This window comes from Cucurbita maxima, unplaced genomic scaffold (assembly GCF_002738345.1).
Source record: "Cucurbita maxima cultivar Rimu unplaced genomic scaffold, Cmax_1.0 Cma_Scf00041, whole genome shotgun sequence".
NCBI lineage: Eukaryota > Viridiplantae > Streptophyta > Magnoliopsida > Cucurbitales > Cucurbitaceae > Cucurbita > Cucurbita maxima.
This window is the reverse complement of record NW_019272057.1, coordinates 880,785-904,621: the sequence shown is the minus strand read 5'-3', so window position 1 is coordinate 904,621 and position 23,837 is coordinate 880,785. Positions and strand designations below refer to the sequence as shown.

The window sequence follows — 23,837 nt, the reverse complement described above, 5'->3', positions numbered from 1 at the left end:
GAGAGCAGAATTTGAAATGTCTATAAGATATTTTGAAATGGATAGCTGGTAAAGGGCCTTTTATTCATAAGAACCCTGTACAGTAAAAGCATTGGAACAAAATATTGTAGGATAACAGGAAAATGTATGCGGAAAATGGAAAATTTTCAGAGGGCCAAAAGAATTATGGCAACAAAGCTCAATCCAACAGAGAAATGAACCATTAAGCTGCATTTGTAAGCTGATGAAGGAGGCGGAGGTGGAGTTGTGGGGGCTGCTGAGGGAATCAATGGCTGATCAAATGGAAATGGAGGGATTGGAGGCTCCGGTGTCGGAGCTGATGATGGTGGAGTTGGTTTAAAGGGCGGCGCTGGCGGGCTTGCGTTAGAACCAGGTGATGGAGCCAGAGGAGACTTTGTGGGTGGCTTCGTTGCAGATTTTGGAGGAGAAGCAGGCGGCGGTGAAGATGGAGCGACTATCGGTGGTGGGATTGGAGGTGCATCCGTGGAGGAAGGCGGTGGTGGGATTGGAGGTGCATCCGTGGAGGAAGGCGGTGGTGAGGCAGGTGGCGGTGAAGATGGAGAGACTTGCGGTGGTGAGGCAGGTGGCGGTGAAGATGGAGAGACTTGCGGTGGTGACGAAGCTGCAAGGGTGTCAATTTGAACCTTCATTCCGGCAGTGCAGTGGCCAGGCACCCCACAAATGAAGAATCTTTTGCCTGCAGTCGAAAGCGTGATGGCTGTGTTGCCGCCGGTGTGCTTCTCAATGGGGTTGCTACCTGAACAGGACCCGAAATCCACCTCTTTCACTTCAGCCACATCATGGTTACCCGAATACACAAAACCTGTCAATGATTCAACCACAAACTACTCACACCAGAATTCAGCAAAAAAAATCTAATGGCCCAAACCCACCGCTAGCAAATATTGTTCGTTTAAATTGATTACGTATCATCATCAATCTCATAATTTTAAAAAGCAAAGAGAGGTGTGATACTAATAGACTGCCAAAACAGACTATATTTACTAACAGTGAGCTTAGACGGTTACAATAATAAGAAGATATACAGAGTACTAACTGATAACATCTCCGACAGTGAAGTTTTTGGATGCAGCCCACGACTGCACGTCGGAGCCTATTTCCCAGCCATCTGAATCTCCGACTGTATAATTTGCTGCCATAGCTAATTCAACCACCAATGTAGCTACAATTGCCAACGCCATTAACGTTCTTGAAGCTGCCATCTTCAAGCAGAGATGGCGGATCTGTTCTTGCAAGAAAGTCAAACCCAAAGAGACGAACTTGAACTGGCTTTTATCTCTGTTTATGTATTTATATAACGTTTTCAAATCAATATTTCAAGTGGGAAAAGACGTGCTAATAATGATTAGTCCAACAAGATATTAAATATTGTTGAAGTCATTGTTAAAGTATTGAAAATTTGGTTTTGGGCGAAACCTCGCAGAACCCAGATGAGTTATTCAAGTATATTGAGTTTTTTTTAATATGGGGAGTTGATTTGGATCGTAATGAAGTGGTAAAAGGGAAGACTTTTGAATATCATAGTATTGATATTTGAGTTGGGTGTTGTGGCGGCCATGTCGTTATGAAATTGATTATCAATGAGGCCAGGTCAACGGGTACAATCTGAAGCCAACTGTTATCAAAGCAAAGTCATGAGAGCTTATGCTCAAAGTGGACAATATCATATCATCGTGGAGAGTCGTGATTCTTAACATATATGACTGCAACAATTTAGGACGAGTCAGATCAGACATGACTTGCAATCTTTTTTGGAGATGCCGGTGGTGCCGAGCGCAAGGCGTTTTATTGTGGGCGAAGTCATGGTGAATCGTGTGGGAGGAGTGAAATAAGCAGGATAGTTCTTTAGCTCCTTTAAACTCGTTGTTTATGGATTGGCTAGTTTCAAAGTGTCCGATTTTCTTTTGGGCAATACGTGAATTTTCAAACCCAATAAAATTACTTATAACTTTGCATGGAAAAGAGTGTTAAAAATCATGGAACTCCACAATAGTATCTATGATCTTCCCAACAATCCTCTCCTCGAACAAAATACACCATACACCCATTGAACATCTTCTCCTTAATTAAAACTTGACTCTTATATCTCGAGCCGACAATGATATTTCAGGATTCTATTAACATAGACAAGTTAAAGGCATGACTCTAATAACTTCAAAGCTCACAATCGTCTTAATTAACCAATGCGTGACTCCCTCTTAACAATTTTCAACAAAAAAATCCCTTCGACTTAATAGAAAATAAATAAATAAATAATTAATTAATGAAAATTGTTAAATAATAGAGGGTGTTAGCAATCATAATAGAATTAATTGAAAAAATTAATATTTCAAGTTAATAATTATTAAAAGTGTCATTCCAGGTAAGAGTTGAAAATAATATTCGAAAAATATTATAATTATAATTAAAAATAATTATTATTAAATGGTCCTTAAATTATTTACATTAATTAATTAATTATTTTTTTAAAAAAAAAAGGAATTGGTAGTTTAAAAAAGAGAAAATCACATGGATTTGGATGGAAGACTGAGCCTGTAATTAAGGAGACTCCACGTGAAAAACCACTGAATTTTACGTTTCAAAAATTCTGTTTCATTTTTATTTATTTATTTATTTATTTCAATTTCTTCTTCGTTACGACTGCTCCATAAATAATCCATCTTAATATATTTAAATAAAATAAAATAAAATAAAATAAAAAAGTATGGGTTTCTACCTATATTTCCTCTAATTGTAACAACCAAAAAATATATGTAATAAATAAAAGATATAGTTAAAACACCGAGTAAAAAAGACATTTTAATTTTTAATTATATATTATTTAAGGTAGTCTTATAGAGCCAAACATCTCATAATCCACCCCTTGAGTATCAGCATCCTTGCTAGCACATTAGTAGATGTCTACCTCTAATACCATTTGTAATAGCCTAAGCCCTAGCGTCCTCGCTAGCATATTGTCCCGTGTCTGACTCTAATACCATTTGTAACAGCTTAAAATTCCAACGTTCTTGTTGGCACACCGTCTGGTGTTTGACTTTGATATCATTTGTAATAGCCCAAGCCCCAGCGTCCACGCTAGCACATTCTCCGATCTCTAGCTTAGTTACCATTTGTATCAGCTCAAACTCCAACGTTCTCACTGGCATACCGTCTAGTGTCTAAGTCTGATACCATTTCTAACAGTCCAAGTCCTCAGCATCCTCGCTAGCACATCATTCAGTGTCTGACTCTAATACCATTTGTAACGATCCAAGTCCCTAGTGTCCTCGATAGCACATCGTCTAGTGTTTGACTTTAATACCATTTCAAACATCTCAAGTCATAGTGTTCTTGCTGGCGCACCGTCCAATATTGACTCTAATACCATTTGTAACAACTCAAACCCCTAGCGTACTCGTTAGCCCGTTGTCTCGTGTCTAACTCTAATACTATTTGTAACTGTCTAAGCCCGCGAACGAGTTTACCATCATAGAAAGTTAAGTAAATAACACTAAACTTCCAACGTGACTTAGCTTTTGCCGTAGATTTCGCCCTTCACTTTCACTTTCAACCGCTATATCTCTCAAAACATCTGTTTCTTCCCATCACAACAATGGCGATTCTTCATTCACCCACTAAGCCCCAACCCTCTTCTAAACTCATAACACTCTTCTTCTTAATCTCCTCCTCTTTATGCACTGCCTATTTCTTAGCCTCTGTTTTCCTGCTGCGAACTTTTCCCCCGCCCAATCTTTCTTCTACTCATCCTCCCTCCCCTCTCTCCCTCCATCAAATCGTCTTCGGAATCGCCGCCGACAAGAATTCATGGCCCCAACGAAAGGATTATCTCAAGATTTGGTGGAAGCCCAGATTAATGCGAGGCTGTGTTTTCCTCGACGAGCTTCCGGAACACGAAAATCCCCAGAACCACGACGCTTCTTCGCTCCCCGCCGTCTACGTCTCCGGCGACACTTCCCGGTTCCGTTATACTTACAGAGGCGGCTACCGATCCGCGATAAGGATCGCACGAGTGGTGCTGGAAACGATAGCTGTCGGACATTCCAATGTTCGGTGGTACGTCTTCGGCGACGACGACACGCTTTTCTTCCCGGAAAATTTGGTGAAGACTCTGTCCAAATACGACGACGAGCTCTGGTACTATATCGGAAGCAACTCTGAAACTTCCGACCAAAACAGAGTATTCGGTTACGAAATGGGATTCGGCGGAGCTGGATTCGCCATTAGCCAATCTTTAGCTAAAATTCTTCGAAAAGTCTTCGATTCGTGTATTGAACGGTACCCACATCTCTATGGAAGCGATTCGAGAATCCAATCTTGTTTGACAGAGCTCGGAGTGAAATTGACCCACGAACAGGGCTTCCATCAGGTCGATTTAAAAGGCAACATTTTTGGGCTTTTGGCTTCACACCCATTAACCCCATTAGTTTCATTGCATAATTTAGATCACATCGAGCCAATTTTCCCCAATATTACGATCAAGGAATCACTCCAACATCTTTTCGAAGCCGTCGAGGTCGATTCACAGAGGATTGTGCAACAGAGTGTGTGCTACGATCGGTGGTTCTCATGGACTATTTCAGTGTCGTGGGGTTACGCCGTTCAAATACACGAACGCCATGTGTTCTTGCCGGATGTCATTAGCGTTCAACGAACATTCATGCCATGGAAAAGGGAATTGAAGGTTGAGCCTGGTTCTTTTGCAATGAACACGAGAGAAATTCATGAAGACCCATGTCGCCGGCCGATTGTTTTCTATTTTGATCGTGCTTCTTCTAATTGGAATGGATTAATTGAGAGCAATTACAAGAAAGCTTTTGTTAATTGCTCTTATGGTCCTGACTCGGCTAGAAGATTGGAGGAAGTCAGAGTATTGTCTCGTAAACTCGACCTTGATTACAAACAGGTAGGAGAAATTCTCAGAGATGCAAGATTTTGAGTAGTGATTTTGGTATGAAACTGATGTTGATGATGATGAATATGCAGTTGCAGGCTCCGAGAAGACAGTGCTGTGATGTATTGCCTTCCAATGGCGGTGAAGGATTGGATATCGCCATTAGAGACTGCAAGGAAGAAGAGTTAATTCACTTGCATTAACAGTAAGAAATAGAACTGGCCAAAGCTTGTGATTTGCCGGAGATTCTGAGTATTTTTTGGGTTTTCAATCCATGGTGAAAGGTAAAATGTAAAATTATGAGATTTTATTAGAAAGAACAGAAAAAATGTAATTTTTTTTTTTTTATGTGTTAGTTTTAGTCGGTTTCCACACTCATGAATATTTTGTTCTCTCTCTAACTAATGTTAATCTCACCCTCCATCATGGGGTCAAGCATACTCGGTTGGACCCATCTGACATTAAAACTCCATCTCAATCTAAACTAGCTTGAGGAGCTGCATAGCATTTCACCTTTGATTATTTTGTGATAGATAAAATTTTTTTTAAGATAAACTTGAAATTTTGAATTGATAAAATTTGGTGATCTAAATGACTTGAATAGAGTTCATAATCCATCTCAAATCTTTATTTTCGAAAATGGTGATCTAAATGACCTAACTTCACAACACAACCCATAGATGGCTTCTAAAAATTTGAATTTCAAACAAATTTCTAACTTAAATATTTGATAAGTTCAGCAATAGATTTTGTCCTTTAGAATAGGATCTATTTAAGGAAATAATCTTGTTTGCAGTAGGATCTTTTATCATTTTAGATTTCTGGGATGTTTCTGATATAAAGATTCTGTTCTCAAATTCTTATTAGTTTCAATCATTTTAAGAATGTCTGGCAAGAATCTGTTTGGGTGTTTGTTTTGTGAATAGAAGGAGACTGAAAATTGTATTATTATGCTGCAAAATTGGTGCTATTACACTCTCAGAAACACTATTAACTCTGCCAAAACAGATTACGTGGGATAAAAAACACACACACACACACACAAAAAAAAAAAAAAAAAAAAAAAAAAAAAAAAAAAAAAAAAAAAAAAAAAAAAAAAAAAAAAAAAAAAAAAAAAAAAAAAAAAATTGTAGCTCTGCCTAATAAGCAATGATTTCGTGGGTGGAAAGTAAAGAGGCTAAAACACATGGACTAAGGTTGTCCCACGAAGGTCTTCATCACCTGTTTTCTCTTACTAACTGGATATATTTCACCATTGCTACTGTACAAATCAAGAGAAACACAAAAATCTTGTTAAACAAACGAAGAACCAACCAATTTGAGCACAAAAATAACCCAACCTCTTCCGGGCAATTTAGAACCACTCCTCTGTTATGGACAGTGATTGCTGACAGTCTGCCGCTTACGGAGCTTGTACTGGCTATAGCTACATCTTTATTTACAACCTATCAGCCATAACACATCGTTAATGGTTGTTAAATCACTCATATTCAAATATGCTATATGGCATGATCAGCCACTCGTTTTAATTACTTTCTATTCATTAATTTACCTCTAAAATGGAGAGAAGGAAGAATTGCGAGAATGGTAAGATATCGTCTACTTTGAGCATAGGCTCTCATATGATTCGTACTCCACGAGAATGGTAAGATATCGTCCACTTTGAATATAAGCTCTCATATGACTCGTAACAACGAAGATAATGTTTTTTACTTATATAAATTCATGAAGATAATGTTCCTTACTTATACTCCACTGAGTATAAGTTCTCATATGACTCGTACTCCACTGAGTATAAGTTCTCATATGACTCGTACTCCATTGAGTATAAGTTCTCATATGACTCGTACTCCATTGAGTATAAGTTCTCATATGACTCGTACTCCAATGAGTATAAGTTCTCATATGACTCGTACTCCAATGAGTATAAGTTCTCATATGACTCGTACTCCAATGAGTATAAGCTCTCATATGACTCGTACTCCACTGAGTATAAGCTCTCATATGACTCGTACTCCACTGAGTATAAGCTCTCATATGACTCGTACTCCACTGAGTATAAGCTCTCATATGACTCGTACTCCACTGAGTATAAGCTCTCATATGACTCGTACTCCACTTTGAGCATAAGAGCTCTCATATGACTCGTACTCCACTTTGAGCATAAGAGCTCTCATATGACTCGTACTCCACTTTGAGCATAAGAGCTCTCATATGACTCGTACTCCACTTTGAGCATAAGAGCTCTCATATGACTCGTACTCCACTTTGAGCATAAGAGCTCTCATATGACTCGTACTCCACTTTGAGCATAAGAGCTCTCATATGACTCGTACTCCACTTTGAGCATAAGAGCTCTCATATGACTCGTACTCCACTTTGAGCATAAGAGCTCTCATATGACTCTTACTAACGAAGATAATGTTCTTTACTTATATAAATTCATGAAGATAATGTTCTTTACTTATATAAATTCATGATCTTCCTCTTAATTAGTGTTCTAGTGAAGGTGATCTTCAATGTATAGGTGGGACTGTGGTAATTGCTTTTACGATTGTACCAAATGGACAGATCTTACCTCTACAGAAATGTTCGAGACCCATTGAGATTCAAATTCCAGGACATGAACTTCATGATGCACTGAGCAAAAAAACATACCTTGTTCTATATGCCTTCCGTCTTGGGAATGAGACCTTGAGATGGGTTCATGGGTCATGGCTCGAAGTTTCTTGTCACGAGAGGATCGTAGTCATAGGCTTCCCCTGCTTTCACGAATCGGCCTTTAACCCTTTTTCTAGTATCAGCTCTGGCTTTGCGAGATGCGTATCGTATTTGCTTTCCAAATCTGAACATAAAGGAGGTGCAAAGATCATCAAAAGAGGTACCTCTCTTTGTCACAATTCAGAATCTTTATCTCAACGGAAGAAGCCACGATGATGCATGAAGATACCCTTCTAAACATGCTATCTAAAGAGATGAATGAAAACGATGGTAATTAGACGAGCAAGGCTAATTCATGCCAAAAAAAAAGGAGAAAATTAAAAAAGAAGATACCTACGTTCTTGTTTTCTTCTTTTCATTGTATCTCATCTTGGCTTTATCCCTGTTCCGATCCTTTACTTGTGGAACAATAGCTTCCATGCTAGGGTCCCATGACGTTTCTCCCAAAAACCCCGGTGATAAACCGCAGTCTTGATAATCTGTACCACTGCTTTCGCCAGTTATATTTGAGAGTGAAAGTGATATGGTTGAATGAACCTGAGCAGTAGTAGGAAATCCAATGTTGAGGTTTCCATTGCAACTAGGATTCATAACCATGCAAGTTGAATTCCCATTTTGAATCGTGTTCATGGAAAGTCCGACTTGAGATGATTGAAATCCCATAAAATCTTGTTGCCCAGATAATGAATCCTAAATTAAAACGAAATGCTCAGCACAACCAAAAGAGCAGAGTTGAATGTTTTTATTAGATGCGATGGAGCCACATTATATGCCAAACATTGATATCATACAGTCATACATACATACATACATACCTCAACAGGATTCTCAACAGTATTCTCAACAGGGCCATTAGATTCAGTAGACAAATTTTTCCCCATTAGAAAACATTCCAATTCTCCAGCTCCAAAATGGCATTTCATTGTACCTTGCGAACAGCCAAACAGCTCTTCCTCAGTTTCCAAGTTGAGTGAAGCATCGCCAAGATTGAGACCCTCGCAAATATCATTGTTCTCATGAGTTTCAACATCCTTCAAATCGGAACAACCCTACAACAGTAAACACATCGCAGAACCATATGCACATTTGGATCTAATCAGATCGGCAAGAGATAAAACAAAATTAAGAAACCCTACCTTGGGAAGATTGGAGTCATCGGAGAGAAATGAGGGTTGAGGTCTGGACAAAGGCAAGTGATAAGAAGGATTCAGAGTAAAGGAAGAAGCAGGAGCAGCGATCCAGGGGTCGAACTTAGAGCAGTCATTGAACTTAGCAGGGAGCAATTGAGGAGAATCAACATCGGAGAAAGAAATGGAATCGGTATTGATGGAGGAGGGGGTGGGCCAGTGAGAAGGAGCATCGGAAGAGACGTCGAGAACGGAAGACCAAATTCGTGAAAACTCAGGGATGGAAGGGCAAGGAGAGTAGGAAGGAAGATCCTGAATAGGGGGACCCATGGAGGAACAAAGGTCGCAGTTCCATCCATAGGCCTGACAGAGCGGACATTTATGATTCATACAGCAGGCAATGGCGGGGTGAGCGTTGCACTTATCTCACAGCACTGAGCGAATATGGCGTCGTGATAGAGAATTAGCGGAGTGGACGAAGCCATCGCAGGTGAAACAAAGACGGGCACAATCGGATTTACAGTAAACAACCGCTATCATCATTCCACAGAAGTCGCAGAGAGGTTCCATAATTAACTCCTCTTCCGTTTGAATCATTGAATAATAATTTTTTTTTATATTATTTTTCATTTTTTTTAATTTTTTTTTTAATTTTTAATTCCTTGGCTTTACCGAATTTAAGCTCGTGGCGGGAATTCGGCTTTATTGTTGTATTCTTCCAACAGAAAAAGTGCCTTCATTCATATTTCTGGGATGACTACTCTATACCTAAAGAGCCTTTGCTCTTTTTTTCTTTCTTTTTTTTTTCTTTTTTTTTTTTACAAGAAAAATAATTATAAAGGTTTAGTAAAAGAAAATGTAATATGTATAATCTATAAAATATTATAATTTTCAATCAAAACGAACCAAAAATGAATTATGTAACCGTTCAAGCTTACCTAGATATTGTTTGTTTTGACTCGTTATGTATCGTTGTTGTCAGCCTCACAATTTTAAAATAACTGGAGAGGAGAATCAAGCATTGTTTATAAGGGTGTGAAAATCTCTCTCCAGTAGACACGTTTTGATTCGTGAGACTAATGGCTATATGTAAGAGGCAAAAACGAACAATATTTGCTAGCGGTGGGCTTGAGTTGTTACAAATGATATCGAAGCTAGATATTGGACAGTATGCCCGCGATGACGCTGGGCTCTGCCCAAGAGGTGGATTATGAGATCCCATGTTTTTAGAATCACTAGACTGAAGGTGATATGGGTCAAAGAGAATAATATATGTTAGTGCAGTGGACTTGATCTTTTAAAAATTTTGTGTGATTTAATGAAAGTATTTGTATGGAACAAAAAAGGAAGCAAATGTATATATGAAACGTTAGGTCATAGATTGAAGTAGAACATCTAAATTGGCCATATTAAGCTTGTTTCTAACGGTTGACGATATTGTCGCTTATAGTTTTGTTTACACCGTTGCTTTGCAATCTTGTTCACTCTCCTGAATGAATTATTCCTCTGCAAAACGCTTTATTAATTTGATTTTATTAAAAATTAAAATAAATTTGGTAAATTCACTATTCCAGATCTTCCCCAGCCTATAGATTAGATCCGTGATCTACTATAGTCAATTCAGTAGATCATTAATAAAAAAATTCTATCTTCTGTCTATTTTTTGAATATTTTAGGCAACTTTCTAATATTTCTAGTATGAAGTTTAGTCTAAAAAATTTTGCTTCAAAACAATGGCATTATTTAAAGTAACATTACCATAATATTTTGTTAAAATAATATATTTGAAAATCTAATATATTATTATTTAAGTTATTTTTAAATATTATAAAATATCCCTATATATTTAACGGATTGGAATGCATATTAATTCTTTTATTTAAATTTATTTTTTATTTTTTATTTAATATATCTAATATATTAAATATTATTTATTTTTTCGTATTTAACATATCTAATATATGATTGTATTGTGAAATATTAATTTTCTCAATTAACGAATTTAAAAAGAAATATTAAATATTTTGTAATCCAGTCATATACAAATTTAAACTCATCATCTTCGGTCACATCATTTATATTTTATAAACAATATAAAATACTATATTATCGCATTCATTATAGCTATAAAAAAACGTTATAAAAAATTTTAAGGCTTTTAATAATATAGATTATGACGTATAATATATTTTCTTAAGCTATCGTATCCATTATTTCTTATTTTTAAAAGTCAACTAACGAGTCGACCTTTGTCCCGTGCTGAGGCGAAATGGTGAGATTAGACTTGGACCCAAATTCGAATGTGCCAAAGTGGAATGGGATGCCAAATTTCAATTACAAACAAGAAAGCCACAGCCACCAGCTCCACGAATGGCTGATGATGTTCGGAGAAAATCCATATCACTTTATCTACCCATTCAAACAGTTTGGCCGGTGGACCCATGTCCTATTGCTTTCTCAGCCAGCCCAGCATGTACGTACACGTGTCAGTCACCAGTCAAAACCTGCCCGATAACATTATTCCAATACCTCCCATCACTCATTCCATTACTTCTGAGCCATTCACCACTTCCGGATCATATGGTGGCTTTCTAAATGCTAACCGGCAACGACTTCCCAGCCAACGGCCTTGCCGAGGGCGACAACGTGGCCGAGCCAACCCCAAGAGTGCTCATCATATTAGCCTGTGTGCTGGACCGGCTAGTGGCCCGTAATGACCGCATCGCAGATGGCATCACTCACCAGATCGAGGAGTCGAGCAGCTGCGGCACTAGCCATATCGGGAACAGCTTCAACGCCTTCCATGGAGTCAGAGCGCCTGCCATCTCCATATTGAAGTACTTAGAGAGAATCTACAAATACACCAATTGTAGCCCTTCTTGTCTCGTGGTTGGATTTGTTTACATCGATAGGCTAATCCATCGACATCCCAATTCGCTCGTCATCTCCTTGAACGTTCATAGGCTCCTTGTCACGAGCATCATGGTTGCCTCTAAGATCCTCGACGACGTGTGAGTCTCTAAATTCCAAATTTTAAATTTATTAAGAATATTTAGCATTTCATTACCGTTTATCATAAATACCATATTTGAGTGCAGACATTACAATAATGCGTTTTACGCGAGGGTGGGAGGGGTGAATAAAGTGGAGTTGAACAAGCTCGAGTTAGAGCTGCTTTTTCTATTGGATTTTGGAGTGACGGTTAGCTCTAGGGCTTTCGAAACCTATTGCTTGCACTTGGAGAAAGAGATGTTGTTGAATGGTAATGGAGAGTTGCAGAGGATTGAAAGACCGTTAATGGCTACCAATAGCTTGGACGATGTGTCCGAGATTTCAGTGGACGACACTCTGGCTTCCTCTTCGCCCCCTTAGCAATCCACTAATTCAGCTACTTCATTATGTTGTAATGTATATTTTTTCAATTAAACACTCTGAGTTTGGAGATAGAAATTACATTTTTAGTATATAACAATTTTGTCGGTATGGATTAATATGAGATTATCAGGAAAAATCTAGCTCATATTATAAATATTAGAATATACTAACAATTTTGTCGAGATAAATATACTTAATTAATTAACTAAATAGGATTACAGATACAATGTTAATATTTAAAATTAAATAATAGAGAATTTCACGTTATCAAAATTTAGAAAATTTTAAATTTTAAAAATCTATTTATTTTTAATATTATATATTTTAGTTATTATTATTATTATTTTGGTCTAAGATTTCGTATTAAGCAAGCCCAGTATTGGAAAGCCCATAAATGGTACGGAGGAGGTGCCGTTTGCCGGGCTCACCGTGTCCTCTCTCTTCCTCCGCGGGGCGACGGGGAAAAATAGGGAACTAAAAGTCGAAAAATCGAGGCGTTAATAATTCAGGACTTGTATCCACCGTTGACGCAATTTCTTCTGCAATTCTTCCAAATCTCTCTACTGCATCAACAATTCCACTTCGATTTCCGCACTAAAGTTCCCGAGTTTTATCCGCATCCTTCTGCTCCGCGCCAATTTGCAGGTTGTATTATTGGATATTCGAATCACGAGAAGATTCATAGGCGCGTCTTTGAGTTCTCAAATGGCTGAAAGTTCTTCCAAAGATGACTTACTCCAGTTGATCAAGCGCCTCGGGGCTTATCTCACTGTCAAGATGTCTGATTTTTTCCCGATCTCTACTCAGAATCTGGTTCTAATCTCTAACCCTGTTTTCTTCTTTTGTTCGTTTTTTGATGGATCTGACCGGCTTTAGGTTGCTGCTACCGAGTTTTTTCACGCTGGATGTCTGATATATTTTGATCACCCAATTTTGTTTTCGGCTTTTTTTTTCTGTGTATTCTGTTCTTTTTTCAACATTCGAGCTGTGGATTATTATTTTTTTTTCTTATGAATTATATGCTTCAATTACAACGGTTAATACTTTATGTTCTTCGATTTTGTAATTGATATTCAACAATTCACCACGCTGACAAATGATGCGGAAAGACTTCTCTTTCGAATTGGAGCTTTGTGCTACGAGGTCCGTTCGTCATATTTGGCGTAGAGACCTGGCGAAGCTGTTGTATGCTTTACCAGAAAAGTTAATATTGTTTTTATTCTGCAGTGCTTAACGCTTCGAGGATGGTATATTGTGTTCAATTATGAGATTTAGGTCCATGCCAATTGTTAATCCCAAATCTTTGTCCCAGACAAAGAATAGGTCAGCAATAAAGCATTTGATAGATACCACTTGTTATGGACAAGAGACATCCACAATGATGTGTTATCATTCATTTTGAGCATACGTTCTCATGACTTTATTTTAGGTTTTCCCAAAAGACCTTATACCTATTGGAGATAATGTCCCTCACTTATATACTCTCGATCTTCTCCTTATTTAGCTAATGTAATGTGGGATTTTGGTCACACCCACAATCCTCCCTTCGAACAAAATATCATCGTGCCTCAACAATCCTTGCTTTAGATAATGTACCACCGAGTCTCTCCTCAAATAGATCACCTATCCATCTAACACTTAAACAGGCGAGCTCCTTCTCACCTCTTTGATGGAGCTTTACCACAGATCTCTACTATGACCATTCGAGGTCCATGATTTCTTTGTTGGACACTCAAGGATTTTACTGTCATGGTTAAGTTAAGGGCATGACTCTGATACCACTTGTTATGAACCGGGAATTATTTCATTGGTTTGATTTGTAGTTGAAGGACTCCTAGTTTCCTAGTTTATGAGAACTAGGGAGATTGAAACGATGGTGCCTTTCAATTGCTATTAGAATTTTTTAATTATTTTGGTTAAACTTCATACATCCTAAAGTTATTTTAAAGGGGTTCCCGTGCACATTTTCACTTATCTATTTTTGGAATCTTTTAATTGATTTTATTTTATAAAATTGCCAGTTTTTAGTAATGGCTTTGACCGATGCATGTATAGAAAGTCGGGTCATTGCAGAGTCCTTTGGGAGAAACAGAAAGAAAGAAGGAAAAGAATGTTGAAGACTCTTTTGATCTTCTTAATGGACTCTAGTCTTTGGATCTTTTAGGGACTGAGAAATAGAGCTGTGTTAGGAAATTAGATTTTTTATTTATTTTTTCATTGGGTTCATAATATCCAAAAAATAGATAAACTTAAGGTTTGAGCCAAATCAGTCCTTTTGCTGGTCTAGTTTGTTTCAAATATTGATGGTTCTTTTTGTTTGGGTGGTTGGAAAGTGCTTCAGTTTTTGGCCTTTTGGTCTTGCTTGGTTCAAATTTAAATAGAAGTCGATAGCTCAGTTCATTTTCTGTTTTGGCTTAAATAATGTAAATGTTTTTTGTGTTTACCGTTTCTGATTTGTATGATAGAACATTATGTTGTTTCTCCTTTGATACTAATCAACAAATAAGGGAAAAGGGTAATTTGGTGTCTGACTAAGTCTTGAAATTTTATCAGGATTCACGGTCTGTTGGGGCAATTGCTGGAGTTGCTGTTGCAATAATTTTCACATGGAAGCTGTTGGGATCATCTAATGGACATCAGAGGCGACAACCAAAAAGGCAAACGCCTGCAGCAAGTAGTTCTACTTATAATGTTGGGTTAAATTCAAGTGAACCATTGATATCTTCTGGAGTTTGTTCATCTTCAGGGGATTTAAGAGCGCACAACGTTGTTGATGAATTCTTTCAGCCGGTCAAGGTTAGAGCTCACATTATGGCCTATATCTTCTCATGCCTTTTTAATTTTGTTCCATTCACATGACACGTGTTTAAGATTTCCTCTCATACCTTTCCTTGTAGCCGACTCTGGGCCAAATAGTGAGGCAAAAATTGAGTGACGGAAGAAAGGTAACCAATATTCACCTTTGTTATTCATCTTTATCTTCTCAGAAGCTTTACCTTGTTATGTGGAATTTTGGTGAAATATCAATATATGAAATTGTATGAAGCTTATATAAGGCAAGAAAGAGTCAGTTTTGGTACTGAAAATGTTCCATGTCTAGGTAACATGTCGTTTGCTTGGAATAATTCTCGAGGAAAACAGTCCAGAGGATCTACAGGTATTTAGCCTTTTCCTCTTAACAAATTTTGTGCTTGAAACTGCTTTTGGGAATATCTAATTTCGTTTACTTTGTTTTGCATCAGAAACAAGCCACTGTGAGGTCCTCAGTGTTGGAAGTACTGTTGGAGATAACAAAATATTGTGATCTTTATGTCATGGAAACAGTGCTGGATGATGAGAGCGAAGTAAGTGCAATGCTTTATGGAATTTTATGATTTTTCTTAATTCCTACATAATATCTTGATAAACTTGTTTGATTTCTGATGTTAGCTTTGGTATGGTTCGAACGATTATTGTGCTTCACCTTGAAGACAAAATCTCTTCCCACTCAAGTTTACTTTTCTGACATTCTAAGATTTGTATATGTTTTCTCGTGGTTAGGATGTCAGGCTATTTTTTTTTCCCTCCACTCGTGCAAATCAGAGGTTGAAAAATTAATCAAATTGGCCGAACTGGCATAATCAATATTGTTAGAAACCAACTGAATACTCCTTGAACATGGGACCTTAAAAAATCAAACTCACTTTGTTCAAGTGTTCGGTCGTGTTTGTGCATTTTTCTCACCAGCCTGCAACGTTTGTGCACTACACTTTCTGTACACGCTTACCACACATGCTGGTCCTTGCAACATTTCAAGTTGTGAACCGTAGCCCCCTACTACTGCGCGTGCACACATTAAGCAATGCCATTAGCCATCCTAAGTCCACCCCAGTTATTGAGTTATGTGTATAGGCTACTTGCCCATTATCTAGCACACGTCAGCGTTGCTAATGCCAACACTCTTGTTCTGTGGTGTTGGTTGGGTGGGGTTGACTGTGTTTCCTGTTTTTGACATTTCATAGAAACATGCTTTCTTAAGACTCATAGGTTCTTGATACATTATATTTTTTTCTTGTTGTTTCTCTTCTTGTTGATCTCATATGTTATTCGTTTTTATTTTAAGACATAAATTATTTATGCAGAAAAGAGTTCTTTTGGCACTCGAAGATGCAGGGGTTTTCACATCTGATGGTCTAGTCAAAGACAAGGTTCTTAACTGTGCTTGTTTTGATTTTGATAATATTGAAACAATTCTGTTTATTTTATTTTCTTATCTTAGGCACGTTTGATAGTTATATAGTTTTTTTTTTTTTTTTTTTTTTTTTTTTTTTTTTTTTTTTTTTTTTTTTTTTTTTTTTTTTTTTTTTTTTTTGTTTATAAAAATTAAGCTTATAAACACTCTTAAACCAATAAGTTTCTTTGTTTCCCTATCGACTTTGTATAAATGTTTTCAAAACATAAAAAAGTAGTTTTATTTTTGAAGTTTGGCTAGGAATTAAAATATTTCCTTGAGAAAGATGTTAAAAAATTGTGGGAAACAATCACAATTTTCAAAAACCAAAAACGGTAGAATTTGTTTAGGTGTCTGCAGTTTCCAACCTTAAAACATGTAGCAGACGACAGCTTTTGGTATCTCTGAATCCCTTAACTGGAACTTCTCATAAAGGTAGTTGACTTGGTAACTGCACAAGCTTTGATTAGAAGCAAAATCGTCCTTTGAATCGTTTGGTGTTAAAACCTGGAGAAAAACAGGGGACGCCATACATGGCAATTTCCTTGGCTTTTAATTAATTGAGCATTTTCTGTAGGTTCTCTTCTGTAGCATGGAGAACGGGCGAGCATCTTTCGTGCGTCAACTGGAACCCGATTGGCATATAGATTCCAATCACGATATCATTTCTCAGTTAGCTGTAAGTTAACCATCCATCATGTTAGCAAGTTTTATTGTTCTCTAGCACCTGCAAATACATGGTGATCACTGATATTTTTCCTTTACTCATCACCAGAGGTTCATCAAATATCAACTTCACGTAGCTCCAATCAAACACGAGCGAGCTGCTTCTAACGTTTACTGCTCTCCATCCTTGGAACAGTTCTTTGGAAACATTTGACTTGAAACCAGTTCAAGAATGGAATTAACTTTCAAATATAGTTTATCATTTTATTTGGGCCTTGTTGATTGTTATTGCATTTGGTTCTCTTTGGGAACGAAGCAAAGCTCAGTTTGCACTAGGCCGCCGTTGCTGGTGTTAGATAAGATAGGTGTACCATGCTTTTTTCTTTTTTGTGTTTCTGCAAAGATATTGTGGTGTCTTTGGCAGAGCAACTTTATGTCCCATCAATAGATACCTAGTTTAACTGATGTAATTTATTAGATCTTCTCAGGCATGACAAATGCCATTTGGGTCACCAATTTTATGTCACTTTTCTTGGACAAAACTTGAAAGTCTGGACTTTTCCAACGAAAACTAAGTTGATATGATATAATCTTCATGTTTAAAATGGTGGTATGACCTAAAACATTGAGATTAGAAACCTAATTGTAAATAAGCTTAATAATAATCTATGCTTGACGAGATCAATTAATGAGAGACTGAATTGCTTTCTCATAATTTTTAAAAGGAGTGTTCTAAGAAGTTTCTTCCTACATTTTTTGCCTCCATGATGAACTTTCACTGTTTCAAACATCTATACGCAAGACATTCTGCTAAAGCAAAACCTCAAAAGAAAAGATAATAATTACACATTTGCACGCACGGACACCTAGAAAAGAAAAGATAATAATGAGAAAAATTGATTTGTTATTGCAAGTTTGTGGTTTAATCATTCTGCTAAAGCAAAACCTCAAGCAAAGTGGACTCGTTTAACAAGTCTAAAATGGTTCTATAATGAAGCTGACTGTATAAGCTGCATATTTGTTGATCATTTTTATAGCATTCATTGCAGCAGGTGAGTCATTGGCCAAGTCCAACTTCAATGGCGTTATTTTCTGCAAGCAAGGTAGATGCCAGATATGATTGCAACTCCAGCAACTGCAATGCCTAGTGACGTAAAGATCTTTACAACAGGGACTCGCTTTTGCTCCGGCATTTCCAAAAGATCCTTGAGCTGCAATTTCCAGAAAAATATACATGGCAGAGTGAGGCTGCATTCGAATCTTTACTATAAAGAGGAACGATGGTCGTAGCCCCGTTGAGTTCCTTAAAAATGGGAGAATCTAGCCTACCTTAACAGGCTGCTGCCAATTCTTCTTGATTCCATTTAGGTGACCTTTCCCGACAACCGCAACAACTGAACGATGCTCCTTGGCTACTCTTAGCAACGTAGTGGACATGTACCTGAAACGTGTATAGATAGGGGCAAAAAAATAGTCAAGAATGTGAAAAATGGATGTCGAAAAAATAAAAAACCTAATGCAAACAATAATGAAGGATATATGATATGAAATCAGAGCACCAGTCATTGAGAAGATAAATGATTTTGATTTGTAAGGTTAGAACTTTTTTAAGAGTTGGACATCCCATGAAGAATCTTCCTACAGTTCCATGAAATACAAATCAAGGGGGAACGCAGTATTCTTTATTTTATAATGTAACCAGTAACCATGTTTCTTAGTCCAGCGAAACAACTCAAGCATGAATGAGAATCATGTCTCTTTAAGTTTATGGGATTGTTTGACAATTTGTTGAAGAGAACAATTTTTAAGAATTGTAATAGGAGGCCTTGGCATAAAGATTTGGGTTATCATGCACTTAAAAATAGAAGTCGCTAACATCATAATTTCCATAGTGAAAACAACTTGATTTATTCTTAAGAAATGGTAATTCATGAGAAAGAAACGAAGGAAAATAAAGAAAAAGTGGCTTTATACATGTCACCCAAACATGTAAGTAGTTGAATTTCTATGCACAAAAAGAAAAAGACTTCTTCATTCAGAGAAAATGTTTTTCTAAAAATCTACTTAATTTATTCCTGTTTGAATTTAGAAAACCCATTGAATCCATAATCAATAAAACAGAATTTTGAAAAAGGAAAAGAGTAATCAGCATCAAACAGAACAAAGGTAAATGTACAAACTGATCTCGCTCATGCACAAGAGTGTCCATCAATGTGGGAAATTCCTTGCTCATTTCTTGAATTATGAGTGTGAGCATGTCAACGTCGTCCATATCCTTCAACTGAAGACAAAAGTACGGTTTGTTTTGGAATCAGTTTCTAAATGCCTCACAATTAAAAAGAGAAATAGAGGAGAATGGGCACTTGTGAGGAAAAAGAGAGAGATGGAATATGAAATGATACCATTTTGGTTAGTTCCTCGGGGCCTGGCAAAAAGAAAGCTTGAAAAACGAAGGAGTAAAGCAATTTTATCTTATGCCAAAGTGGCATTTTCGCCCATGCCCTCCTTATTGTAATCTGTTGCGTAAACGTCAAAATATTACAGATAATTCGGGTATATAAAAATAACAAACTGAAAGTCACCTCGTTGAAGAATATGAGATAAGGATATAAATTGAAATAACCAGAAAGAAAAGGTAAGGAGACAAGTCCTGCTTAAAAACTAACAGAGGAAAAATGCAATAGGAATAGAATGTCATCTAATCGTAAGTCTGCACATTTGGCAAATGATTATCCGTTCAAACAAAAGCAGGACCAACCAAAGCACACAAAGAGGATGGACAATAATATGGAAATGATGGATGCAACCGCCGACACAATATAAAACACCTTTAAAGCGAACATTATACGATAATTAAAGCCCTTAAATGTGCTTTGAGGCTTGAGCAGACCAGGAATTGTCTTAAGAACAGACTATTATACCACAGCAGAAAATTCTTCAGGGTAAATTACTCTCAAAGAAGCAGATTAGTTGGGACAATCAAATTGACTTTTGAAACAAATGTAATAGAACAATAAAGATGATTAAAAGGGATAATTTATTCAAGAAATCCCATCACCAAGAAGATCATACCTGTACTGGACGATCACCAAGAAGGACCTTACCACCATACTTCATTGCTTCTTCATAGGCTACACGAAACTCAGAACCAGGAAAAACTTCAAGTTTATTGGCTACCTAAGATAAAAGCAAGACGTATAATTCGAATAAGACACAATCTTTCAATTGAATTGTAAAACAAATTAAGTGTAAAATATATAGAACATAAAGAAATAACATGCCTTTGCAAGAAACCAACTGTAGAGAATACCAAAGATGTTATGCTTTTTCTTCCACATTTCAACCATTTCTCCCATAGTTGGAACCTGGTGAACTAAAGGTCAGGAAGAGCAAAAATTGAGAGATAAACAAGAAGCCTACTCATGCTGTACACCAGCAAATTTGTATAATCGATGTTATTAAGTAACTAGTGTGATTATTCAAGACTCATGTTCAGAACCCTAAACCAACAAGCTATTCGATTGAATTTGAAATAATCGCCACAATCAAATTACAACCGTACCTTCAAATTCTGAGGTGTGAGAACAGCCACTCGGCTCGAGCATAATTCCAAGAAGACAACCTGCATATGCAAGGCATTAAATGAACAAACACGAAGGCAAATGCAACATGTAAAAACGCCTTTCGAAAGCGGGCTGCTGACCTGCAGAATCACCCATCTTTCAATCTAGTATAACTGAGTTTCAAAAAAAAGAGGAAGCACCTGAGGTTTCAAATAACTGATTACAGCTTGAACTTCTCTGCACGATTCCTGCACCCATACAAGTGATCTAATTCATCTCTAACTCGAGTACTCCAATCAATCTTGTCAGCTAACAACAAACAAAATTCCGAAAGGGGTCTAGCAATCTCACACCAATCCATATTTTCCTTCTCACACCCTCCAAATTTCTAAATGAAAATGCAACAAATACAAGCCAATTAATCACAATCGAAAATCAAAAGGTTACTTGAGAAACGTGTGCTGTTCCAACAAGGTAGACATCACAAATGCCACCCTCATCAGCGGTCTCGCAAGTCAATACCACCACGCTTCTAGAAAGCTCCTCCGGAAGGACTCTACTCTGCTCCGTCAAACCCTCTTCGGCCTCGGGCAAAATCACAGAGGCTGCCTCGTCATTAATCTGTTCTTCGGTAGTACTAACAATACTCTGAACCAAACTCTCGATATCGGGATTCTCGATGTGGACAAAATCTTCCACAGCAGGGGAATCAGATTCCGGAGGAACCGGGTCCATCGCCTGGGGCAGACGGGGAGGCCGACGGGGAGGGTCAGAAATTTTGGACAAGAAAAATCCGAATCTGAGTGGAGTTGAAAAATGCCGGTGGGTTTTGAAGGCTAGGGCATGATTAGGACGGCGGAGATGAGGTTTGACGGTGGCGGGTTCAAAGAGCCATCGTGACTCGAACGAGTTGGGCTGAGTTACAAAACGAGTCAATCGATTCATATACCTCGGCCGCCTAGTCTTACCCGCACTTCAAGATTCAATATATATACAATTAAATGACAAAACATTTTTCGTGTGTCAAATCACGCGTGTCACGTTCTGATTGGTTGTTCGACGCAATAATTTTGCCACGAATGCAGCCGTAAAAAACAATTAATATACTTATATTTTGGACAATCACTTTCGGTTTTTCAATTTGGAATTAGTAATGGAATTTCTAATTTTATTTTTAATTGACTTAACTTTTCATGCTATTACTTACCGTATAATAAATAACAAAAAATATATTTATTTTATTTTATTATATTTGGGGTTATATATATATTCCCCCCCCCCCCCCCCCCCCCCCCCCCCCCCCCCCCCCCCCCCCCCCCCCCCCCCCCCCCCCCCCCCCCCCCCCCCCCCCCCCCCCCCCCCCCCCCCCCCCCCCCCCCCCCCCCCCCCCCCCCCCCCCCCCCCCCCCCCCCCCCCCGAATTAAATAAAATTGCATTATTTTGGAGTCATAATATAAAAATTTAATATAGTAAGTAATAAATATATTTTTTTCTAAAATGTTCTTAACATTTTCATTAGTATCAAAATATTATCCTAATTTATCGCATTTAATTTAATAGTTAATTACCATTTTTGTCATGAGATCTATTTCAAAAACTATTTAATTTTATGATATTTTTTATAATTATATTTGATTTCAAAGTATCATATTCTAAGATTCTTCAAACACAATTTAATTTCTTAATATCAGTTAAAGTAGAAACCATGCTATATTTTTATATTAATTTGAACCCTAGACAAGTAACAATTTACTTATTATGGTATAATTAGTTGTATTAATTTAAAAATAATGAGAATTTATTCACTATTGATCAATAATTAATTGAAAAGATAAAATTAATGAGAAATCTTATTAAATACCAACATTTATAACAATGGAGAAATTAAATATGAATTGAACAAAAATTACAAATTATTACACAAAATTAAATAAAAGTAGAAAGACGACCCAGAGGGAGTGACAGAAGGGCGAAGAGTCCGCAACGACAATGACACGATCTTTAACCTGAAAAATAATCCATCACTACCCATGCTTCGCTGAGCAATAATTCAGACCAAAATGAAAAAAATACAGAAAATCTCAGATTCTATTAGCAATTTCAAGCAATGGATCATGATCATATTGTTGAACAAAAATGCAAATCTGAACTAATGGGATACGAAGAGGTTAGCTCCCAAAGTGAAAATGTATGAGGTGTTTCCACGATTGAATGGGATTGAGGCTAACCATCAATCAGGATAGCCACATTACTGATATTGCGTCCGAGCCATTATGCCAAGAGGAACTGGAAAAATCCCCCAGAATTGGTAATGGACGCACTGTGCTGACCCCTAAAAATTCCCTGCCTATATCATTCAAAAATGCTAAATTAAATGTAATCAAACAAAGAAGCTCAGTGGAAGGAGAAGTCGTTTAATATACAGGCTCACGGCATAACTCGATCAAAAGTTATGGCCACTGCCCACAACACGTCCAAGTGCTTAACATCATCATTGCTTCTTGTTCAGCAAAATCAATTATACGTCATGTAAAAGCATAAGAATGAATTACCGATCACAAACATTCAAACGAATCTACACTAGATCATGAAAAACAGGCTTCAGTGTGTGTAACAGTCAGATCATTGATAAACTCACTGAAATCCGCTAAGATTATTTGAAATATCATCATAAGCCCGTATAATCGAACACGAAATTCAAAAAATATCAAACAAAACTACGATTCTACCAAATTTAAGAGAGTGCTCAGACAGCCAAGGGTATATTAATCAGATTCAAGGAATTGACCCAGATCAGAAACTCTAGTCCACGAAAATTGCGTCATCACGGCACCTCGGCGCAGATAAAAAATATAAAAAGAAAACGAGCATCGAAGTTGAAGGAGAAAGAACAAGGGTTTCAAAACTACGCAGCATGAAAAAGTAGGCTATGCACTAAAACCTCCTGTGTTTGGATGGAAACTTGAACTGCAGTGTGGAAAAGAACAATTGAGAAATCGACGATGTGATGAACATGGTCCAATGGTGAATTTATAGGCCATCGTCTAAGAAATTAGGGCTTCCCGTATCGGCAAGTTTAGGGTTTTTCTTGATTTCATCGGCGCAGAACTGGGCTGGGCCTCAACATTAGTAATTTAGCCCATTAAAAAAGGCCCATGGACTCAAACTTCGAGCTGAGCTGGGCCTCAATATTAGTGATTTAGCCCATTAAAAAGGTCCATGGACTCAAACTTCGAGCTGGGCTGGGCCTCGACATTATTAAT

General features: G+C 37.4%; 6 protein-coding genes and 4 non-coding genes across 11 annotated transcripts; 3 read left to right on the top strand and 7 right to left on the bottom strand.

Moving 5' to 3' along the window:
• Positions 1–2: 2 nt before the first annotated feature.
• On the bottom strand, positions 3–1,293 carry LOC111469848 (blue copper protein-like). The gene is made up of 2 exons (XM_023115299.1): positions 1,058–1,293; positions 3–823 (listed from the first exon to the last, which is right to left on the bottom strand). Exons 1-2 carry the CDS (start codon positions 1,221–1,223, stop codon positions 147–149), a joined length of 843 nt encoding a protein of 280 aa, XP_022971067.1. The 5' UTR covers positions 1,224–1,293; the 3' UTR covers positions 3–146.
• Positions 1,294–3,546: 2,253 nt separating this feature from the next.
• On the top strand, positions 3,547–5,340 carry LOC111469800. Its single transcript, XM_023115230.1, has 2 exons — positions 3,547–4,924; positions 5,005–5,340. The coding sequence occupies exons 1-2, from the start codon at positions 3,614–3,616 to the stop codon at positions 5,113–5,115; spliced, it is 1,422 nt and encodes a 473-aa protein (XP_022970998.1). The 5' UTR covers positions 3,547–3,613; the 3' UTR covers positions 5,116–5,340.
• Positions 5,341–6,005: 665 nt separating this feature from the next.
• Positions 6,006–9,329, bottom strand: LOC111469877 (zinc finger protein CONSTANS-LIKE 12-like). The gene is made up of 5 exons (XM_023115341.1): positions 8,770–9,329; positions 8,449–8,682; positions 7,971–8,323; positions 7,571–7,757; positions 6,006–6,357 (listed from the first exon to the last, which is right to left on the bottom strand). The coding sequence occupies exons 1-4, from the start codon at positions 9,148–9,150 to the stop codon at positions 7,625–7,627; spliced, it is 1,101 nt and encodes a 366-aa protein (XP_022971109.1). The 5' UTR covers positions 9,151–9,329; the 3' UTR covers positions 6,006–6,357; positions 7,571–7,624.
• A 1,954-nt stretch (positions 9,330–11,283) lies between these two features.
• LOC111469864 (cyclin-U1-1-like) lies at positions 11,284–12,271 on the top strand. The gene is made up of 2 exons (XM_023115325.1): positions 11,284–11,771; positions 11,859–12,271. Exons 1-2 carry the CDS (start codon positions 11,356–11,358, stop codon positions 12,130–12,132), a joined length of 690 nt encoding a protein of 229 aa, XP_022971093.1. The 5' UTR covers positions 11,284–11,355; the 3' UTR covers positions 12,133–12,271.
• A 246-nt stretch (positions 12,272–12,517) lies between these two features.
• On the top strand, positions 12,518–17,553 carry LOC111469849 (peroxisome biogenesis protein 22-like). Of its 2 annotated transcripts, none has more exons than XM_023115300.1 (8): positions 12,518–12,948; positions 14,689–14,931; positions 15,033–15,080; positions 15,236–15,292; positions 15,378–15,479; positions 16,257–16,322; positions 16,923–17,024; positions 17,121–17,553. In XM_023115300.1, the coding sequence occupies exons 1-8, from the start codon at positions 12,841–12,843 to the stop codon at positions 17,223–17,225; spliced, it is 831 nt and encodes a 276-aa protein (XP_022971068.1). In that variant the 5' UTR covers positions 12,518–12,840; the 3' UTR covers positions 17,226–17,553. The 2 variants fall into 2 exon arrangements, with proteins under 2 accessions (XP_022971068.1, XP_022971069.1); XM_023115301.1 differs by lacking the exon at positions 12,518–12,948 and adding an exon at positions 13,163–13,278.
• Positions 17,554–17,891: 338 nt separating this feature from the next.
• Positions 17,892–21,540, bottom strand: LOC111469817 (traB domain-containing protein). Its single transcript, XM_023115256.1, has 9 exons — positions 21,022–21,540; positions 20,775–20,822; positions 20,574–20,633; positions 20,293–20,376; positions 20,084–20,188; positions 19,414–19,527; positions 19,192–19,292; positions 18,341–18,452; positions 17,892–18,222 (listed from the first exon to the last, which is right to left on the bottom strand). Exons 1-9 carry the CDS (start codon positions 21,517–21,519, stop codon positions 18,097–18,099), a joined length of 1,248 nt encoding a protein of 415 aa, XP_022971024.1. The 5' UTR covers positions 21,520–21,540; the 3' UTR covers positions 17,892–18,096.
• A 1,218-nt stretch (positions 21,541–22,758) lies between these two features.
• On the bottom strand, positions 22,759–22,884 carry LOC111469937. Its single transcript, XR_002714947.1, has one exon. It is a non-coding gene; the product is annotated as a small nucleolar RNA snoR80 (small nucleolar RNA).
• Positions 22,885–22,963: 79 nt separating this feature from the next.
• Positions 22,964–23,075, bottom strand: LOC111469935. The gene has a single exon (XR_002714945.1). It is a non-coding gene; the product is annotated as a small nucleolar RNA Z152/R70/R12/ (small nucleolar RNA).
• A 95-nt stretch (positions 23,076–23,170) lies between these two features.
• On the bottom strand, positions 23,171–23,252 carry LOC111469934. The gene has a single exon (XR_002714944.1). It is a non-coding gene; the product is annotated as a small nucleolar RNA R11/Z151 (small nucleolar RNA).
• Positions 23,253–23,312: 60 nt separating this feature from the next.
• On the bottom strand, positions 23,313–23,410 carry LOC111469933. The gene has a single exon (XR_002714943.1). It is a non-coding gene; the product is annotated as a small nucleolar RNA Z157/R69/R10 (small nucleolar RNA).
• Positions 23,411–23,837: the final 427 nt, after the last annotated feature.